The sequence below is a fragment of the Mesocricetus auratus genome, unplaced genomic scaffold (assembly GCF_017639785.1).
Source record: "Mesocricetus auratus isolate SY011 unplaced genomic scaffold, BCM_Maur_2.0 Super-Scaffold_100006, whole genome shotgun sequence".
Taxonomy (NCBI): domain Eukaryota; kingdom Metazoa; phylum Chordata; class Mammalia; order Rodentia; family Cricetidae; genus Mesocricetus; species Mesocricetus auratus.
In genome coordinates this window covers 70569268-70586363 of record NW_024429190.1, presented here as the reverse complement: position 1 = coordinate 70586363, position 17096 = coordinate 70569268, and the positions used below count along the sequence as shown (strand labels likewise).

The following is a 17096-nucleotide window of genomic DNA, read 5'->3' as shown; positions in this document are numbered from 1 at the left end:
ATTCAGTATTGACTTCCTGTCCTTCAGACTTGATAGGTTCTTAACTTTTGCTGGGTTCTGAGAATACAGTTGGTAACCTGGAGAAGACTGTGGTTCTTTTGTGTAATAATTGAAGGTAAATTTAAAAAATGAATTGGATTGTAAAAGAACCTGTTTGGCTGAGTGTTTAACTCATTTGGTAGAGTGAGTGCACCTTAGCATAACTTACCCTTTCTTGGTTCTGTCCTGTTATCACATACAGTTGGATGTAGTGGCACATACTTGTAATCCCAGTACTTTGGAGATGGAGGCAAGAGAATCAGAAGTTCTAGATTCCCTGGCTACTTAGTGAGTTAAGGGATACTCTGTGATACATGACACCTGTCTTAAAAAGTAAAACAAAATGATCTCTTTTCCTAAAAATCCCTAATGAAATAAAACTATACATTGAAATACCAAAATAAAATAAATATGTGATATAAAAATTAGTGTATTTAAGTAAGATCTAGCAGTGAGTCTAATGACGACCATAATTGTAAAGTAGTGAAAATATTCTGAGATTTTTTTTGTAATAATTATATTGTGAAATGAACATTAAGTTCTGTTTTTGCCAAAAGTCATAATTGCCACTATCACCACTATGTAGGTTGTCTAGGTCTATATGAAAACTGATACAATTTCTTCCTATACAAATTCACAGATTCCCTGATACCCATGGACCCCAGGTTAACAATCTACTGGGTTCTCGCCAGTTTGTGTTTTTTGTCTAAGTTACTTACTTTTCTTTACAAATGGTATTACTTTTTGTCTTTTTGAAAGTAATATGTGCTCTTTTAAAAAGAAAAACTAATTGATATTAAAGGGGATAATAAGTCCTCATTATTTTAATCTCATAATAATTAAGACTGTTAGTGTAGTATATAGAATTATTTCTGAGCAATATTTTACATATCCACACATTTTACATATAAATAAAAGTAGAATCATATTGTATATGCTGTTTCTTAATTAAAATACATCACCTTGATTTTTTTTATCCACAGGAATATTTTATGCTTTCACATTCTTGTAGCATTAAAAATTTGTGTGCCACATTACAAACCCTAAATTCCTACTTTAAAGTGTACCTCAATGATTTTAGTATATCCCCTTTATCATCTATGTATAGCATATCCATCAAATATCAGCTCTAATTCCCCTTTGTGCTTGCAGGTACACTACTTTCTGGTTGTTCTTGTTGTTGGGGGGGGGAAGCTTTGTTTTGAACCAGCTTTCAAACTTAGAGAGAACTGTCTGCATCTGCCTCCTGAGTGCTGGGATTAGTATTTAGGGTTTTATGGATTGTCTGTTCTAGTCATTTAATGAAAGCAAAGTCATATACATGGCCTTTTCTGTCAGGCTTCTTTCATTTAGCATAATGAGTGCTTCAAGAATAAGCCGTTTGATAACATGTAATAATACTTTTTTTTTTTTTTTTTTTTTACTTTGAAGCAGGGTCTCCTGTTACAAGCTAGTTTCCAAGATGCCATGAATGTTGTATAGGATGTAGCCAAGGATAACTCAAACTGTATCCTCCTGCCCCCACTTTCCATGTATTGCCAGTACAGACATGTGTATAACTATACTCAGTTTGAGCCAGTACAGATATGTGTATGACTATACTTAGTTTATGCAGTACTGGGGGTCAAATCCAGGACTTTGTATTTACTGGGCAATCTTTGTACAACTGAGCTACATGCCTAGTCTTCGTTCTTTGTTATGGTTAAATAAAATGCCCTTGTTTGTACAGGGATATTCTTGGCTATTCTGAATAATTTTGCTGTAATATTAGTGTCTAGATTTTTGTTGGGGTATCGTTTTAATTCTTCTAGAGTATATAACTAAGAATGAAATTGCTGGGTAATAAATACGGTAATTCTCTTTTTGAGTTTGTGAGTAATTGATATTTTTATGTTTCTAAAAGTCATGATTTTTAGTGGCTTCACTTTAATCTACTTTATTGATTTAGTCAGTCTCCTGATAGCTGATAATTGAGTTATAGATTTTTTTGATGGTTATCAAAACAAAGTGAAAATGTATAAAATGTCTTTGAATGCTTTTGTCTGGGGATACTCAGTTGATGTATGTGGAGGTCAGAGTGTTGGGATGTCACACTTCTAGAGCCCACATAGGTGCTGGCCCTGAACTCAGACCCTTGTGCTTTTCTAGCAAGCTTTCTTTTCAGTCACCTCCGAAGCTCCCATATTGAATGCTTTTTTTTAAATTTAAGATTTATTTATTTATTATACATACAATGTTCTACTTGCATGTATGTCTGTACGACAGAAGAGGTCACCAGATCTCATTACAGATGCTTGAGTCACCATGTGGTTGTTAGGAATTGAACTCAGGACCTCTGGAAGAACTACCTGTGCTCTTAACATCTAAGCCATTTCTCCAGCCCTTGAATACTTTTTTTTAAAGGATAAGTTTCTACAAGTGGACTTGCAGAATTAAATAATTATATAATTGGTTAAATATTGTTGGATTACTCCTTAGAAATGTGTAAAATTTTGCTACCAGGGGGTTAGGAACTGAAAACACATAGCTCTGTGGTAGAGTGATTGACACTTAGCATGCATGAGGTCTGGAGTTCTGTTCACAACACTGAAAAAAAAAATCACCAATTGAAAAAAAGATGCTGTTTCTCCAAACACTTATTCATGTTATTAATCATTGCCATTCTGAGAACTGTCACATATGTTTTAAAATAGTTGTTTTGGCTAGTGATTTTTTTTTTTGGATTCTTCTGTACTGCCCCTTATCTAGAGACTTTTTATAGTTTCTGGAGTTGTCTTTTGTCTTTTGACCTTTTTCTTTGCTTTATCAATATTAAACTTTTTTTTTTTAAAGACAGGGTCTTACCATATAAGCTTGGCTTAACTGAAACCCTTGGACTCAGAGGTCTGTCTGCCTCTGCCTCCTGAATACTAGAATTAAATGTGTGTGTCACCAAACCTGACTCATTTGTAATAATTCTAATGGTATTTGCCTTGCTGAAAAGTTCTGTACACTAAGTCTGTAAAATTCTTATTCTGTTTATTTTTCTAGGAATGTACAGAACTAAACTTGGCATGACTTAGTCAGAGCTTAGGTTGTATAGTTAGACTTAACTTTTGTTTCATAGTTGTGAGTTTGTTTTTTTTACCTATGTTAAGGATCAAATTGTAGGCTAGGCAAGTATTATTCCTGAACCATATCTCTAGCACTTATTGTTTAAATTCCAATTAATTGCCTCTTGGGCTTTTGGCCAAGATCAGGTGTAGTATTTGTTCTTACCAATTTGCTCTCTGATATATTTATCTCTTCAAGAACAATATATGTACTTTTTGAAGTAGATAGAATAGGAACATGCTATACATTCTTTACATGTATAGACCTGGTATTGCAAGAATAGTGCACTGTGTTGGGGGACTTAAAAGAAATTCTGCTTACTCATGATCTGTGGAGTATTGGATGTTTCACAGCTTTTCTGTATCTCAATTTCCTTATCTGTAAATTGATAGTTAATATGTAATTCATAGTTTTAGTGAAATGAAACATGAGAGTACATACAGATCAGGCTATTTAGACATGTACTGGGCATTTACCATGTTTTCTTCTCCTTCTAAGTCATAAACCCCATCTTTCTTTGTCCTACTTGAAATTTGGTCCAGAAGATAAGAGGGAGTTTCATGTGATCCTCAGCTTTCAAAACTAGGAAAGTCATTTGGGATTAGTACTGATTGAAAAAAAAATCTTCATTTAGTAATTAAGCCACAAACATTTTTCAATAGTCACAATTTAATAGGATATGGGCTAAATTAAGCTGTGTAGTATACATAGAGTGTAGCATATACAAAAATTTAGGTAATTTTTATTGTGTTTGTAATGTACTTACAATCATCTACCTGATTTAATAATTACTCAATTCAGATTTAGTTCTCAATAGTTACTTTATGATATTTATATACATTATTATATTACATTGATTTTTTTAAAAAAAGTTTTATATTTCCTTTGTGGAGAATTAAAAAGTATTTTGTAAAGAAACAGGAAATAGAAGGATGTTTATATTTGTCATAGTTCCAAGACAGTAAGGTTTTAAATTTTATTTATTTTTGAGATTGTAATTTAATTACATTTCCCCCTTTCCCTTCAGTCCTTCCCCCATTCTCTTTCAGATTCATTGCCTCTTTTTTCATGAATTATTATTGCATAATATATGTATTTTTATATACATACATATTCCTAAACATAATCTGTTTGGTTTACATAGTATCACTTGTATGTTTTCATGGCTGACTATTTGGCACTGGACAACCAATGGGTGTAATCTTTCCTGGGGAGGCCGCCTCTCCTGCTCCCAGTTTTACTCGGTGTAGTTCTTTGTGTACAGTTGAGGACTTATGGGCTTAGTCTAGTTTGGCATGTTTGTTGGTATCTTTTTTAGTTCATATTTGGGCAGTCACATTGGTGAGACCAACAATTATAGTTTCTGATGTTACTACACAGTTTTACAGCCAAGTCTCTGATCCTCTGATGCTTACAGTCATTCTATCATCTCTTCTGCATTGTTATCTGAGCCTTAGGTGTGGGAGTGTCTTGTAGATGAATCCATTGATACTGAGCTGCAAAATTCCGCATATTGATTAATTGTGTTTTTCTGCAGTGGTTTCTGTTGCAAGAAGTTTCCTTGGTGGGGGCTGGAGACTGTACTTATCTGTGGGTATAAGGATAACTTTGTTGGTTATTAGGGATTATGCTGGTTTAGTAGATTGGTAATTGTAGATTCTTCCCTAGGAACCATAATTTCACTAGCACTGAGAAGTTAGATTTTCAGTACCAGGTCATTGACATAGTTCATAGGCATCATAACTGGGTAGAAGCTTGCATGGCGCCTTTTGGTACTATGAAAGCTACTCCACTGGAAGTGGACATTCAGGTGTGTTAAGAGAAGCTTTATCTTGCTAGCAGCTTTGGTATATCACCCGCTGGTTGCCTGGGCTCTCCCACATTGTAGTCCCCAAATAACACACAAGACGCTGTATTAATTATGAAGCTGTTGGCCTTGCTTGTTTCTTACTGGCTAGCTTTGACTTAAGTATTTACCCCATAATTGTTAATCTAAGTATTTCTCTTACCGGAGAATGGTTCCGGGCTTCCTACCCCCATGGCGTTACATGTTGACTCTCTTGTATTTCTCCTTCCCAGAGTTCTCCTGGACTCCTAGTCCCTCCTATCTAGATTCCTATTGGCCAGACAGTGCTTTATTAACAAATAGCAGGCAAATAACAGGACTTCCCCAACACAGGTGGTTCCAACTCTGGGTATATGGGCCCTGTTTCTGAAGTACATGGTGCCTTCAACAGTAGGGACTTTATCTTCTGCCTTCCTGGAGTTACCAAGGACAGTAGCAGTAGCCTGCAAGTTTTGGGAGTCTCTTAGACAGCCCTGGTTTTGATTTTTAAAAAATGTTTTAGTACAGCTGGGCGTTGGTGGTGCACGCCTTTAATCCCAGCACTTGGGAGGCAGAGGCAGGAAAATCTCTGTGAGTTCAAGCCAGCCTGTTATACAAGCAAGTTCCAGGACAGCCTCCAAAACAATACAAAGAAACCCTTGTCTCCAAAAAAAAAAAAAAAAAGTTTTAGTACAAAGAAAACAGCTCTGTCATGGGTTTTATCTAAATGTTTCTAAAATGTTACATTTTTATGCCTTTTTGTCAAAACTAACAAAAATAAAGTTTAAGAAAAAAATGTAGCATTTTCTCAGTTGTAATAGTGGATATGGATTATGTGTAATTAAGTTTCAAAAATTGATAACAAGTACCATTCTTTGACTCTATAGCTACCTGTTATTCCTAGCATGTTATATGTGTATATTGTTACTATTTTGCATGGTCTAGCTAATGGAACTAGAGGGTGTTTTTATATGTAGCAGAACTAGATATTTGCTCCTCTGTGACCTTTAATGAGTATGTTATGGGGGCATTTATACTCTAGGACTAAAATGGGAAGAACATATTTTGTGTGTTTTGTTTTTTGTGGAGTATCTACCTACCCAAAAAAAAAAAAAAAAAAAAAGAAAGAAAGAAATTGAGAAAGATTCTGGGACGTTTGTAGGAAATGAGCAAATACATTTGTTTTTTCCTAATAAAATACAGGTTTCTCTTTCAGTGCCCAGATTTTGTTTTTAGTTTGGGTCATAGCATGGGAACATTCTTCACTGAGAGCTTTTGTAAGTTCTCAAGTTGTTTATTCTTTTAACCATTTATTTTAGGAACTATTTTAAAGTTATTACCTCTTCCTTTTAACCCTTGTTCATTCAGTACAAAGCACTACTTTTTTTTTTTTTTTTTTTTTTGGTTTTTACGAGACAGGGTTTCTCTGTTTTGGAGGTCCAGCCTTGCCTCGAACTCACAGAGATCCGCCTGCCTCTGCCTCCCTAGTGCTGGGATTAAAGGCGTGCGCCACCAACGCCAGGCCAAAGCACTACCTTTTGATAGTGGTTTGTATGAGTAGAATGGATATTTTGGTGATAAATTAATCATGACCTCTTTCCCCCAAAGGTTTGATCTTATTGTTTAGTGCTGTTTTGGATGGTTGTGAGTCAGCATTGAATCTACCTTTCCTTTGGATCCTTTCAGAATAAGATATGGAACATTTTCCTTTGTGCTGTTTGAAGTTATTCTGAACATTTTGGTTATGGAAATTTTTCATTCTACTGTTTGTAGTGGAGACTCACAGATTTAGATAATGCTTTCCCATGTTCTATACTTTGGTTCTTAGAAAAGTAATGTTTATATATTATTGTTTTCATCTAACACTGGAACATTGTATAATTTGGTTCATATCAAAAATATGGGACAATTATTACAGATTATTTTTAGACTTTCATATTTTTACAATTTTTTATTCAAGGTTTAATTTAAAGTATTTTATCAGAAAACTAAAGTGATAAAAGGTTATGCATAATGAAAAGGATTTACTAGTTAAACTTTTGGTTTTTATAACTGCTTTCTAGGAATCAAAACAAATAGTAACTTAAATTAGTTTTTTAAATTTTTTTTTCATTTATATAAGTGATTGTTGTTTTGTTTTAAGGCAGGGTTTTATTATGTGGTCCTGCCTGACCTAGAACTCGGTATATAGCACAGGATAGCTTTGAATATACAGACATTCATCTGCTTCTGCTTCCTGAGTGCTGAGATTAAAGGCATGTGTTACTACACCTACCATAGGTAATTGTTTATCTAAACAAAATTTTGTGAAGTATTAAGTCATTGATTTTATATATGATCTGAGACAAAGCCTGAAATTGGAAGGAAAACGAGGATTTTGTATGAATTGGGTTTTTTGTTTGTTTTTGGTTCGGGTTTTTCAGATTTTTGGTTCGTTCTTCTCTGTTTAATAAACATGTTGGGCCAAATGTCTGTATGGTGTCTGAATATAATTTATGGTTGACTTTGTTTATAGAAGCAGAGATGTTACTATTTCTGAAGAATGTGTTTGCCCGTTTTCCAGATTGTACCAGCAGTGGATTTAGTGGGATGCTTTTCTGTGTGCATAACTTGTTAGTAATCAGCTCTCTTAAGAAAGAACTGCTCACAGTGGGTTGGACCTTCCTACATCAATTATTATTAAGAAAATGACCTCCAAGCTTATAGGACAGTCTTAATAAGGAGGCATTTTAAATCTCAATTAAGATTTCCTCATCCTAGATATGTCTAGGTTTCTGTCAAGTTCACAAAAACCAACCAGAGGTATTTTCTCAGCTGAGGTGTCCTCTTTTCAGATGACACTATCTAGTGTGTGTAAAGCTCGTTAAAAAAAAATCTAACCAATAAACTGAATGTCATTAATTATATCCCCTTCCTGTTAAGTTTTATAAAAATGATACATAAATGAAACATGCAAACATGCTTTTCATCCATCCTTACTGTGGATAAGGATTATGTATTATGTGGTTGATACATAATAGACATATCATGTGTGCTTTGCTTAATACTTACTGTTATATAAATTTTGTTTGGTTTTTCGAGACAGGATTTCTCCATGTAGCTTTGGCGCCTGTCCTGGCATTTGTTCTGTAGCTGGCCTCCAACTCGCAGGTCCACCTGGCCTCTCTTACATAATCTTAAAATGAAAAAATGCCCACGGGATTCCCATGTGTTATATAGAAAATAAAACTTTCATTTTCTGAAAACTTTGAGACACATTTAAAATAAGCCAAATGTGGTTGAAATCAAGTTTTTCTTGATTTATATGATTATATTCTTTGTGCTTTATAATTAACTATACAACATTTATGGAAAAATAGGGTTTATTATTATTAATAGGTTTTTGGGCTTCCACCTGGGTTGCCAGATGATATAGAGAACAACAGGAGCCCCCTTTGAGTTCTTGGTGTCATAAATAAAATAATTTAGGAATGAACTTAAGTGGAAGCTCGAGGGCAGTTTTATTAGAGTTTAAAGAGAATCACATCCCAAGGTAGGCAAACTGTAAATCCTCAGCTGGAAAAGGGAAGGGGGAAAAAAAAACATGCCATGGAGGTTAGACACATGCCGAACAGACACATGATGGGGAGGGAAGCTTTAGGAAAAAAGTAAGGAAATCCAAAAATCAGAAAAGCATATTTGCATTCTGGGCCGCATTCAAAGGAAAGAGAAAGAAAGGAAAATGGAAGAGTTGTGCCTTTCTAACTGAGGCCCCAGGCAGACTCGCCAAACCTTGTGGTGGCTTATATTGACTGCAAGGGGTAGGGAGCAGGAGTTCTGGGAAGGAAGAGTATAGTATTTCATTAAAGGAAATTTTATTGCATCTATTTATTTCTTTAGCATGGCTTAAGTTGAGCCTTTGTAGGTGTGACCCTTGGCCAGGTGATTGACTTGGCCCAACTAAAATATTAGGTCTCCACCTAGGCCAGAAATTCGTTCTTTTGACCAGAAGGATTTTTTTCTACTTTAACGTAACTCCAAGTAACATAATATGATGAGATTAGAATTGAAGAGTCAATTTATAGACTGGGGACACATATCCAATGAGAACTTGCCCTCCTTTAAGTAGAGGGAAAACTGACATGAGAAATTTTGATTGTGTTCTTATAAACTAGCTTTGATTTCTTTGTACACGATGGAATACTACCATGCTTTATTTTTGATATGCAGCAAATTTTACACCTCCTGGAAGTAACTCTTGGAATACTGTTTCTTAGAAATAACGACAGATTTGGATACTTGGTTTAAGGGCACATGTGAGAAAGAACAAAGAAAATTGAGCAAAGAACTAACAGTAAAGCTGAGGATATAGCCTAGGGGTAGAAATCTTACATGGCGAGTGCCAGGTCACTAACAAAATAAAAAGTTAAATCAACTATATCTATGCAATTTGAGAGGATAATATGTAGATACTTAATTGGACACACGTGGCTTTGAAATTTGCTATTGTTTGATCTAAAGTGGATTTTTTCTACCATTTTTTTCTTCTAACGTTTGAAAACTTCCTTAATTGTGATGATGGATATTGTCTCAGCTCAGCTCCCACAAACAGATACTAAGCAGCTTTTTTATATAATTTCTTTTAAAAACAATCTTTTCTCCTTTTGTATACCAATCCTAGTTACCACTCCCTTCCCTCCTCCTGCTACCCCTTCCTTCCTACCTCTCCATCCCCATCCACTCCTCAGAGAGGGTAAGACTTCCCATGGAGAGTCAACAAACTCTGGCACCTTACTTTGAGGCAGGACCAAGGGCCTCCGGCTGAGCAAGGCATTTCTCCAAAGAGAATGGGCTCCAAAAAGTCAGTTTAACTACTAGGGAGAAATCCTGGTCCCACTACCAGTGACCCCACAGACTTCCCAAGCCACACTTCTGTCACCCACATTCAGAGGGCCTAGTTTGGTCCTGTGCAGGTTGTCCTGCTGTCAGTCTGGAGTCAGTGAGCTCCCACTAGCTCAGGTCAGCTGTTTCTATGGGTTTCCCCAAACTGTTCTTGACACCTTTGCTCAGGCTATGTCTCCTCCCTCTCTTCAACTGGACTCTGGGAACTCAGCCCCGTGCTTAACTGTGGATCTCTGCATCTGCTTCCATCAGTTGATGGATAAAGGTTCTTTGATGATTACAGGGGAAGGCCAGTTTCTATATCCTCTACCCTGATGCTTAGGGTCATTCTTGTGGATTCTGGGAATTCCCCTAGTGCCAGGTTTCTTGCTCAAGATATCTCTTTCCTTGTGCCCCCTCTTTGTCCTTTCTCTATCTCAACCATCCCACTCCTTTGTGTTCTCCCCCCCTTCTCCCCTTCCTCTCCCCATCTTCTCTCCTCTCTTCCCCATGCTCCCAAATTTCTCAGGAGATCTTGTCTATTTCCCCTTCCCAGGGGAATGCATGTATTTCTCTCTTAGGGTTCTCCTTGTTATCTAGCTTCTTTGGGGTGGTGAATTATATGCTGGTTATCCTTTGTTTTTTGTCTGATATCCACTTATGAGTGGGTACATGCCGTGTTTGTCTTTCTGGGTCTGGGTTACCTCAGATTCAGGGTGTTTTTTCCTAGTTCCATCCATTTGCATGCAGATTTCAAGATGTCATTGTTTTTTACTGCCTAGTTGTACTCCATTGTGTTAATGTACCACATTTTCTTTATTAGTTCTTTGAGGAACATCTAGGTTATTTCCAGGTACTGGCTATTATGAATAATGCTGCTATGAACATAGTTGAGCAGATGTCCTTGTGGTATGAATATGCATCCTTTGAGTATATGCCCAAGAGTGGTGTTGGTGGTTCTTGAGGTAGACTGCCAGTTTTCTGAGAAACCACCATACTGATTTCCAAAGTGGTTGTACAAATTTGCACTTCCACCAGCAATGGAGGAGTGTTTCCCTTACTCCGCATCCTCTCCAGCATAAGCTATCATCAGTGTTTTTTATTTTAGTCATTTTGACTGGAGTAAGATGTTATCTCAGAGTCATTTTGATTTGCATTTCTCTGATGGCTAAGGATGTTGAGCAATTCCTTAGGTATCATTCAGCCATTTGAGATTCTTCTGATGAGAACTCTCTGTTTAGATCTGTACCCCATTTTTTAATTGGATTATTTGGTATTTGATGTCTAGTTTCTTGAGTTCTTTATATATTTTGGAGCTCAGTCCTATGTCATATGTGGGGTTGGTGAAGGTTTTTTCCCCATTCTGTAGGGAGTCGTTTGGTCTTGTTGATGGTGTCCTTTGCCTTGCATAAACTTTCACTTTCAGGAGGTCCCATTTATTAATTATTGCTTTTAGTGTCTATGCTACTGGTGTTCTATTTAGGAAGTGGTCTCCTGTGCCAATGTGTTCAAGGCTACTTCCCCACTTTGTGCTCTGTAAGGTTCAGTGTAGCTGGGTTTATGTTGAGGCTTTTGATGCATTTGGACTTGAGTTTTGTACTTGGGGATAGTTGTGGATCTATTTGCATTATGCTATATGTTGACATCAAGTTTTGCCAACACAATTTGTTGAAGATGCTTTCTTTTTTTAATTATATATTTTCTGAAGTGGATTTTATTTTCTGCTCTCAAAGCAGTAAATCTTGTATTGGACCCCTTGAATAAAGTTATTTTCAGGGCTTAGCACATTTGAAGTGGTTTTGTGATTGATTTAGTCCCCATTGATGATTGTGCTGTGATTATGAAGACAATAGCATGATTTTTGTTTTAGTTGTCATGGCTCTGTAATTTATCTAGTTAAGTACTTTTGAGAGTAAAAGGGAGTGACAATAATTACCTTAGAACAATAGGTATAAATTATAACCAACTTGGGCAAATCAAGATAGCGTTTACCTGATTAGGATGTGTTGATGGCAAGTAACAGAAGACAAAACTCAGCTTGTTGTAGTAAGGAAAGCATACTGTGTGTGGGTGTTGCATGTGTGATTTATTGAGAAATTTGCCTTTTATTTGTCTGTTTTCTAGACCTTCTTATGAGGTCAGCTTTCCTTGTAGTTGAATGGCTATGTGGAACTATCTGGGCTTTATCCTTCCCTGTGTATGATCAGCAGGAAAGAGGATCCTACTTCTTCTACAAACATAGAATAGGTCTTGAGCATTGTCTAAATCAATTCCAGTTTCAAGGGGAAAATCATGTGCTGTTAGTCTTAGATAGGAAATAGCTGAGCATTACTCAGATGGAGCGATAGAATAACAGGACTATTAGACAAGTTGCATTAAGGAAACTAGTTGTAAGATCAGCTTTTCTAGGAAAGCAGTGCATCTTAGCACAGGGGAAGAAATTGGAGCAACAGTGTTCTCTGCAGTCTAGTGTGGCTGCTTATTTGCATTTTGCTTTGGGCATCTGTTAAAGAGTTTCTCCAAAAGCCTAGACTATTGTAGTATTTTTCTTCAAGTGAAAATATGTAGTATAAAATGATTTAACTAGCTTGGTGCTTTGGTTAAAGAGTACACCAAGTCAGATTACTGGGCGTGAGGGGTGGTAGTAATGCATTTCTCAGATGCATTATCAATGCCATGGACAGGGTTAACAGCATAGTGGAGGCTTTGAGGTGAGTTCAGGCCACAGCACCAGAGAAGTGTGGTGGGGTCTCTGACGAGAATCAGAGCCCACTTGGCAGAGGAGGGAGATTCTTGTACCTTTTTAGGATGGAGAGGTTCATCTGCAGCCAGATTCTTAGATTAGCAGGCAGCAGACAGGGAAGTGGTAGGAAAAAGGAGAGAAAAAAATTTTCTTATTTGATAACTATATTATTTTTAATTTAACTTTTATTTGATTATTTATCTAATTGATCTTTCTCTTCCCCAAATGACTACTTTCCTCAAATAATTAAAATAATAACTTGAAAAAAAAGCAGTGTGTGGAGAGATGTTAGATGACAACTTTACAAAGTTTTGGTGATCTTCCATCATGGGTTTCTGGGCTTGAACTCTTATTAAGATTATGCAATAGGCACTATAACTGCCTGAGCCATCTTGCTGGCTCTGACTATAATAATTATTGATATGTTCTTTTCCGCAGACTAATAGGGATGCCAAAGGAAAAATATGATCCTCCAGATCCTCGCAGAATTTATACCATCATGTCAGCAGAGGAGGTAGCCAATGGGAAAAAATCTCACTGGGCAGAATTAGAAATCTCGGGTGAGTGGAATCTAAAACATTTTATGTGGGATATATAGCAACAATTGGCAAGAGTATTGCTGTATTTATAGGTTCTTTGCTGTCGTTTAACTGAATGAACTAATTGGAAATATAGAATCCTGAGGCAATCAATGTTTCTTTAATCTTTCTAGATATTTTCCCTTTTTTGTGAGATTGTCTCGAGCAAGGATAACCATCTACAGTTAAAGATACTCAGAATTCAGTTTCTGAGTAAAATTATTAGGTCCTATGATATAATAACTGTTGACTTTTCCAGAGTAAATTTTTTTTTTGCAAATTAAAACCTTTGCTATCCTTCTATTATCTGAGTGGTGGCAAAGAAGGAGCCCTGAACTCCGTCTGTGTAACTATACCTGCTAGCTGTACTGGGACACATTCAGAACTTGTTGAAATAAACTGTGATTTGAAATACCTATAAACCAGTCTGAAAATGAGAAAAAACATCAAATGAAAACTGAAGGACATTGTATAAAATACCCAACTGATATACTTCAGAGTTAATAAGATTGTGAAAAACAACATCAAAAAGTACCTTAAGAGAAGGATTAAAGAGACACGATAATTAAAACATCTTGAATTGAATTAAAAAACAAAAAAAAGTAAAAACTAGTAAATTCTGAATAAAGCCTGAGTTTAGTTACTATTACTGTATCAGTGTTGGCTTCTTACTTGTGATAAATATACCATGGACTATAAGACTCTAATGTTAGGGACTTTAAGCAAGGTACATGTAAGAACCCCAAGTACATATATAAGTACTTACAAGAAGTACATACAAGCAGCCAAAAGTTAGCCTGGTGGTGGTGGTGCACACCTTTATAGAATCCCAGCACTTGGGAGACAGAGGCAGGTGGATCTCTGTGAGTGTAAGGCCAGCCTGGTTTACAGAGCAAGTGCCAGGACACACTCCAAAGCTACAGAGAAACCCTATCTCAAAAGAAAAAAAAAAAGAAGAAGAAGAAGATGATGACGAAGAAGCCAAAAGTTGGCTTTTACCCAGTAAAATACCCAGAGTATTTATTTAGTTGTAGCAACCCAAAATGCGTAAGTCCTTTGAGGGGCAGAATCTCCCTATTGAGAATGGAGTGTTAAGTCCAAGTTAATAGAAGTTTCTCTTTTACTCATAGCCTCGTCATTGAATACTTTGTTTTTGTACTAAAATGTAAAATCCTAGTTGACTCTTAGTGTTTGAATAAGGGAAGTCTGTGGTAGAAAGAACCCTGAATAGAAATAAACATTGAGCATGTATGAATGTATGTATGTATGTCTGTATGTATGTATGTTTAATTTTCCCTTTGAGAGTTTTATTCTCTGAATTATATTGCCATCTCTCATCTAAATCTTTTTGGAAAGTGATAGCTATAAATAAAAGTTACTTTATGGGTCTGGAGAGATGGCTCAGCTAATTAAGAGCACATACTGCTCTTCTAAAGGACAAAAGTTTGGTTCCCAACACCAACATCAGGTGGCTTACAAGTGGCCTGTTCCCCTCGGCACATACCCACACAAACACTTATATACTCACCTAAAAGCAAAACAAATCTTAAAAACTATTGCTTTGCTTTTATAAAATATTTAATCCTTACATAAATTATGCTTTCTAATAATTATAAACAGGCCTGGGATGTCTCTCAGCTCTTAGAGTACTTGCCTGGTATTCATAAAGCTTTGGTTTAGGATCAATTCCCAGTACCAAATAAACTGGGTATGGTTTGGGTCTAGAGTTTATGCTTTAGTGTTTTGCCTTTTAGGTAGAGTGCGGAGCTTAAGTACATCACTTTGGTCATTGACACACTTGACAGCGCTGCACCTAAATGACAATAACCTTGCTCGCATTCCACCTGATATTGCCAAGCTTCATAATCTGGTTTACCTGGATCTGTCATCCAATAAACTCAGAAGTTTACCAGCAGAACTAGGAAACATGGTGTCTCTCAGGTGAGGAAACTTAAAGACATGATTCATTATATAAAATTACAAATTTACTAAATAAGAAAGTTATGGATGTTATTTAATGGTGGGGTTTCCATTTCCATTTCCGTGAAGATCAAAAGACAGGATTGGTCTTAAGTACAGTGCATGAGTTGGCCTCCATTTAATAATTCTTATTTATTTATTTATTTTGGTTTTACGAGACAGGGTTTCTCTGTATTGTTTTGGAGGCTATCGGTCCAGCCCGGCCTCGAACTCACAGATATCCGCCTGCCTCTGCCTCCCGAGTGCTGGGATTAAAGGTGTGTGCCACCACCGCCCGGCAATTCTTTTTCTTTGCATTGTAAGTTCTTGCTACTTGTTTCTTGACAGACTTTGAGGCAGGGGAGGTTAAAAATCTTACTTAGAGTGAAGTCTGATAAGACTAATCAGAATACTTCAGAAAATATGACTTGCTTATAAATGAAAATTTTAGAAACAAATTTGTTAGAAACTATGTTTATATTTTATGTTATAATTCTTTGATGCAACTTGATTGAAATGGGTTTATAGTTCAAGAGTCTTTAAGACTTCGTTCTTGAAGCAGGGTCTTGCTGTGGTGCCCCAACTGGCTTCAGTTTGCAGCAGCTCTGTTCTAGCCTCTTATATCTGGGGACTATAGGCGTGTGCCACTACACCGGCAGGACTTCCTTTAGGAGAAAACATTTCAGTATCTTAATTAACTTTTTGCAAAACAAGAATTACTTTTGAGTAATGCGGTTTTGTTTTGTTTTGTTTTTGGTGTATGTGTGTATTTATTTATTGATTATAGTAGCAATAATTTTTTAAAAGTTGCTCTTATATGTCTAAAATTAATAACTATTGTGTTATTTATTTGTTCTTTTACCATCCCCCAAATGGTTTTATGAATGCTTATTTTTTTGTCCTTTACTAATGAAGGTATTTTTTTCATAATTTGTTCAAATTTTCAGTTACAAACTTAGATTTATCTGTGTTGTCTCTCTTCTGTGTTTGTCTTTATTGATCTGTTCCTATCGTTTGTTTTGTGTTTTAGTAAATATATTCTATATTAGTGATTGTTCACCAGAGTACATTTTGTTTTTCATATCTTTTTTTTTTAATTTTCCAGTTTAAATTTAGATAAGAATCAAGGTTGCTTCACAAGTCAGTTCCAGGTCCCTCTCCCATTCCCTCCCTTCCTCCCGTGCCCTCCCCCCCCGTTATCCTCTCATTTCTCCAGGGAGGGTGAGGCCCTCCATGGGGGTGTCCATAGTGTGTCATTTCATATAGGGCAGGGCCTAGACCCTTTCCCAAGAGTTCTGGGTGAGAGTGTACCTCACATTGTTCTATTGAAGTCCAAAGTCCGTGTGTATACTTGGGATGGGTACTGATCTGCTGCCCAAGGCTCAATAGATTCCCTAGGCCTCTTCACTGACACCCAGATTCAGGGGGTCTTGATCAGTCCCATGCTGGCTTCCCAGGCTAATGCCTGGGATTCAAGAGTTAACCTTTGTCTGGTCAGCTGTTTCTGGGGGTTAAACCAGCCCAGTCTTAATCCCTTTGATCATCAGTCCTCCCTCTCTGTTACTGGCTTTCTTGAGTTCAGCTCAGTACTTAACCAAGGGAGTCTGCCTCTTCTTCGATCAGCCACTAAATAAAGTTTCTGTTTCCCAGACTCTCTGGCCATAGGATTGTAGGCTGGCACTCCCCAGATCTATGTCTAAAATCCATATATGAGAGAGTACATGCCATGTTTCTCTTTTTGTGACTGGGTTACCTCACTCAGGATGGTTTCTTCTAGTGTCATCCATTTGCCTGCGAATCTCATGATTCCATTATTTTTTTCTGCTGAATAGTACTCCATTGTGTAGATATACCACATTTTCTCTATCCACTCTTCAGGTGAGGGACATCTAGGTTGCTTCCACGTTCTGGCAATTACAAATAAAGCTGCTATGAACATAGTGGAACAGACCTCTTTGTTGTATGAATGGGCATCTTTTGGATATATGCCTAAGAGTGG

At 36.6% G+C, this 17096-nt stretch overlaps 1 protein-coding gene and 1 pseudogene across 5 annotated transcripts in view; both read left to right on the top strand.

Annotated features, from left to right (window-relative positions):
• The window catches only part of Cnot6l (CCR4-NOT transcription complex subunit 6 like), an 88172-nt gene that overhangs the window by 13891 nt on the left and 57185 nt on the right, over nucleotides 1-17096 (top strand). For 4 of the 5 annotated variants that reach the window (XM_040747446.1, XM_040747448.1, XM_040747445.1 and 1 more), the window contains exons 2-3: nucleotides 12999-13120; nucleotides 14893-15079. In XM_040747446.1, the coding sequence (XP_040603380.1) occupies nucleotides 13009-13120; nucleotides 14893-15079 (299 nt within the window). In that variant the 5' untranslated portion in view covers nucleotides 12999-13008. Of the gene's footprint in view, nucleotides 1-12998; nucleotides 13121-14892; nucleotides 15080-17096 lie in introns of those variants that run through there. The other variant, XM_040747449.1, reaches the window with a different exon arrangement.
• LOC121141053 lies at nucleotides 3249-3425 on the top strand (annotated as a pseudogene).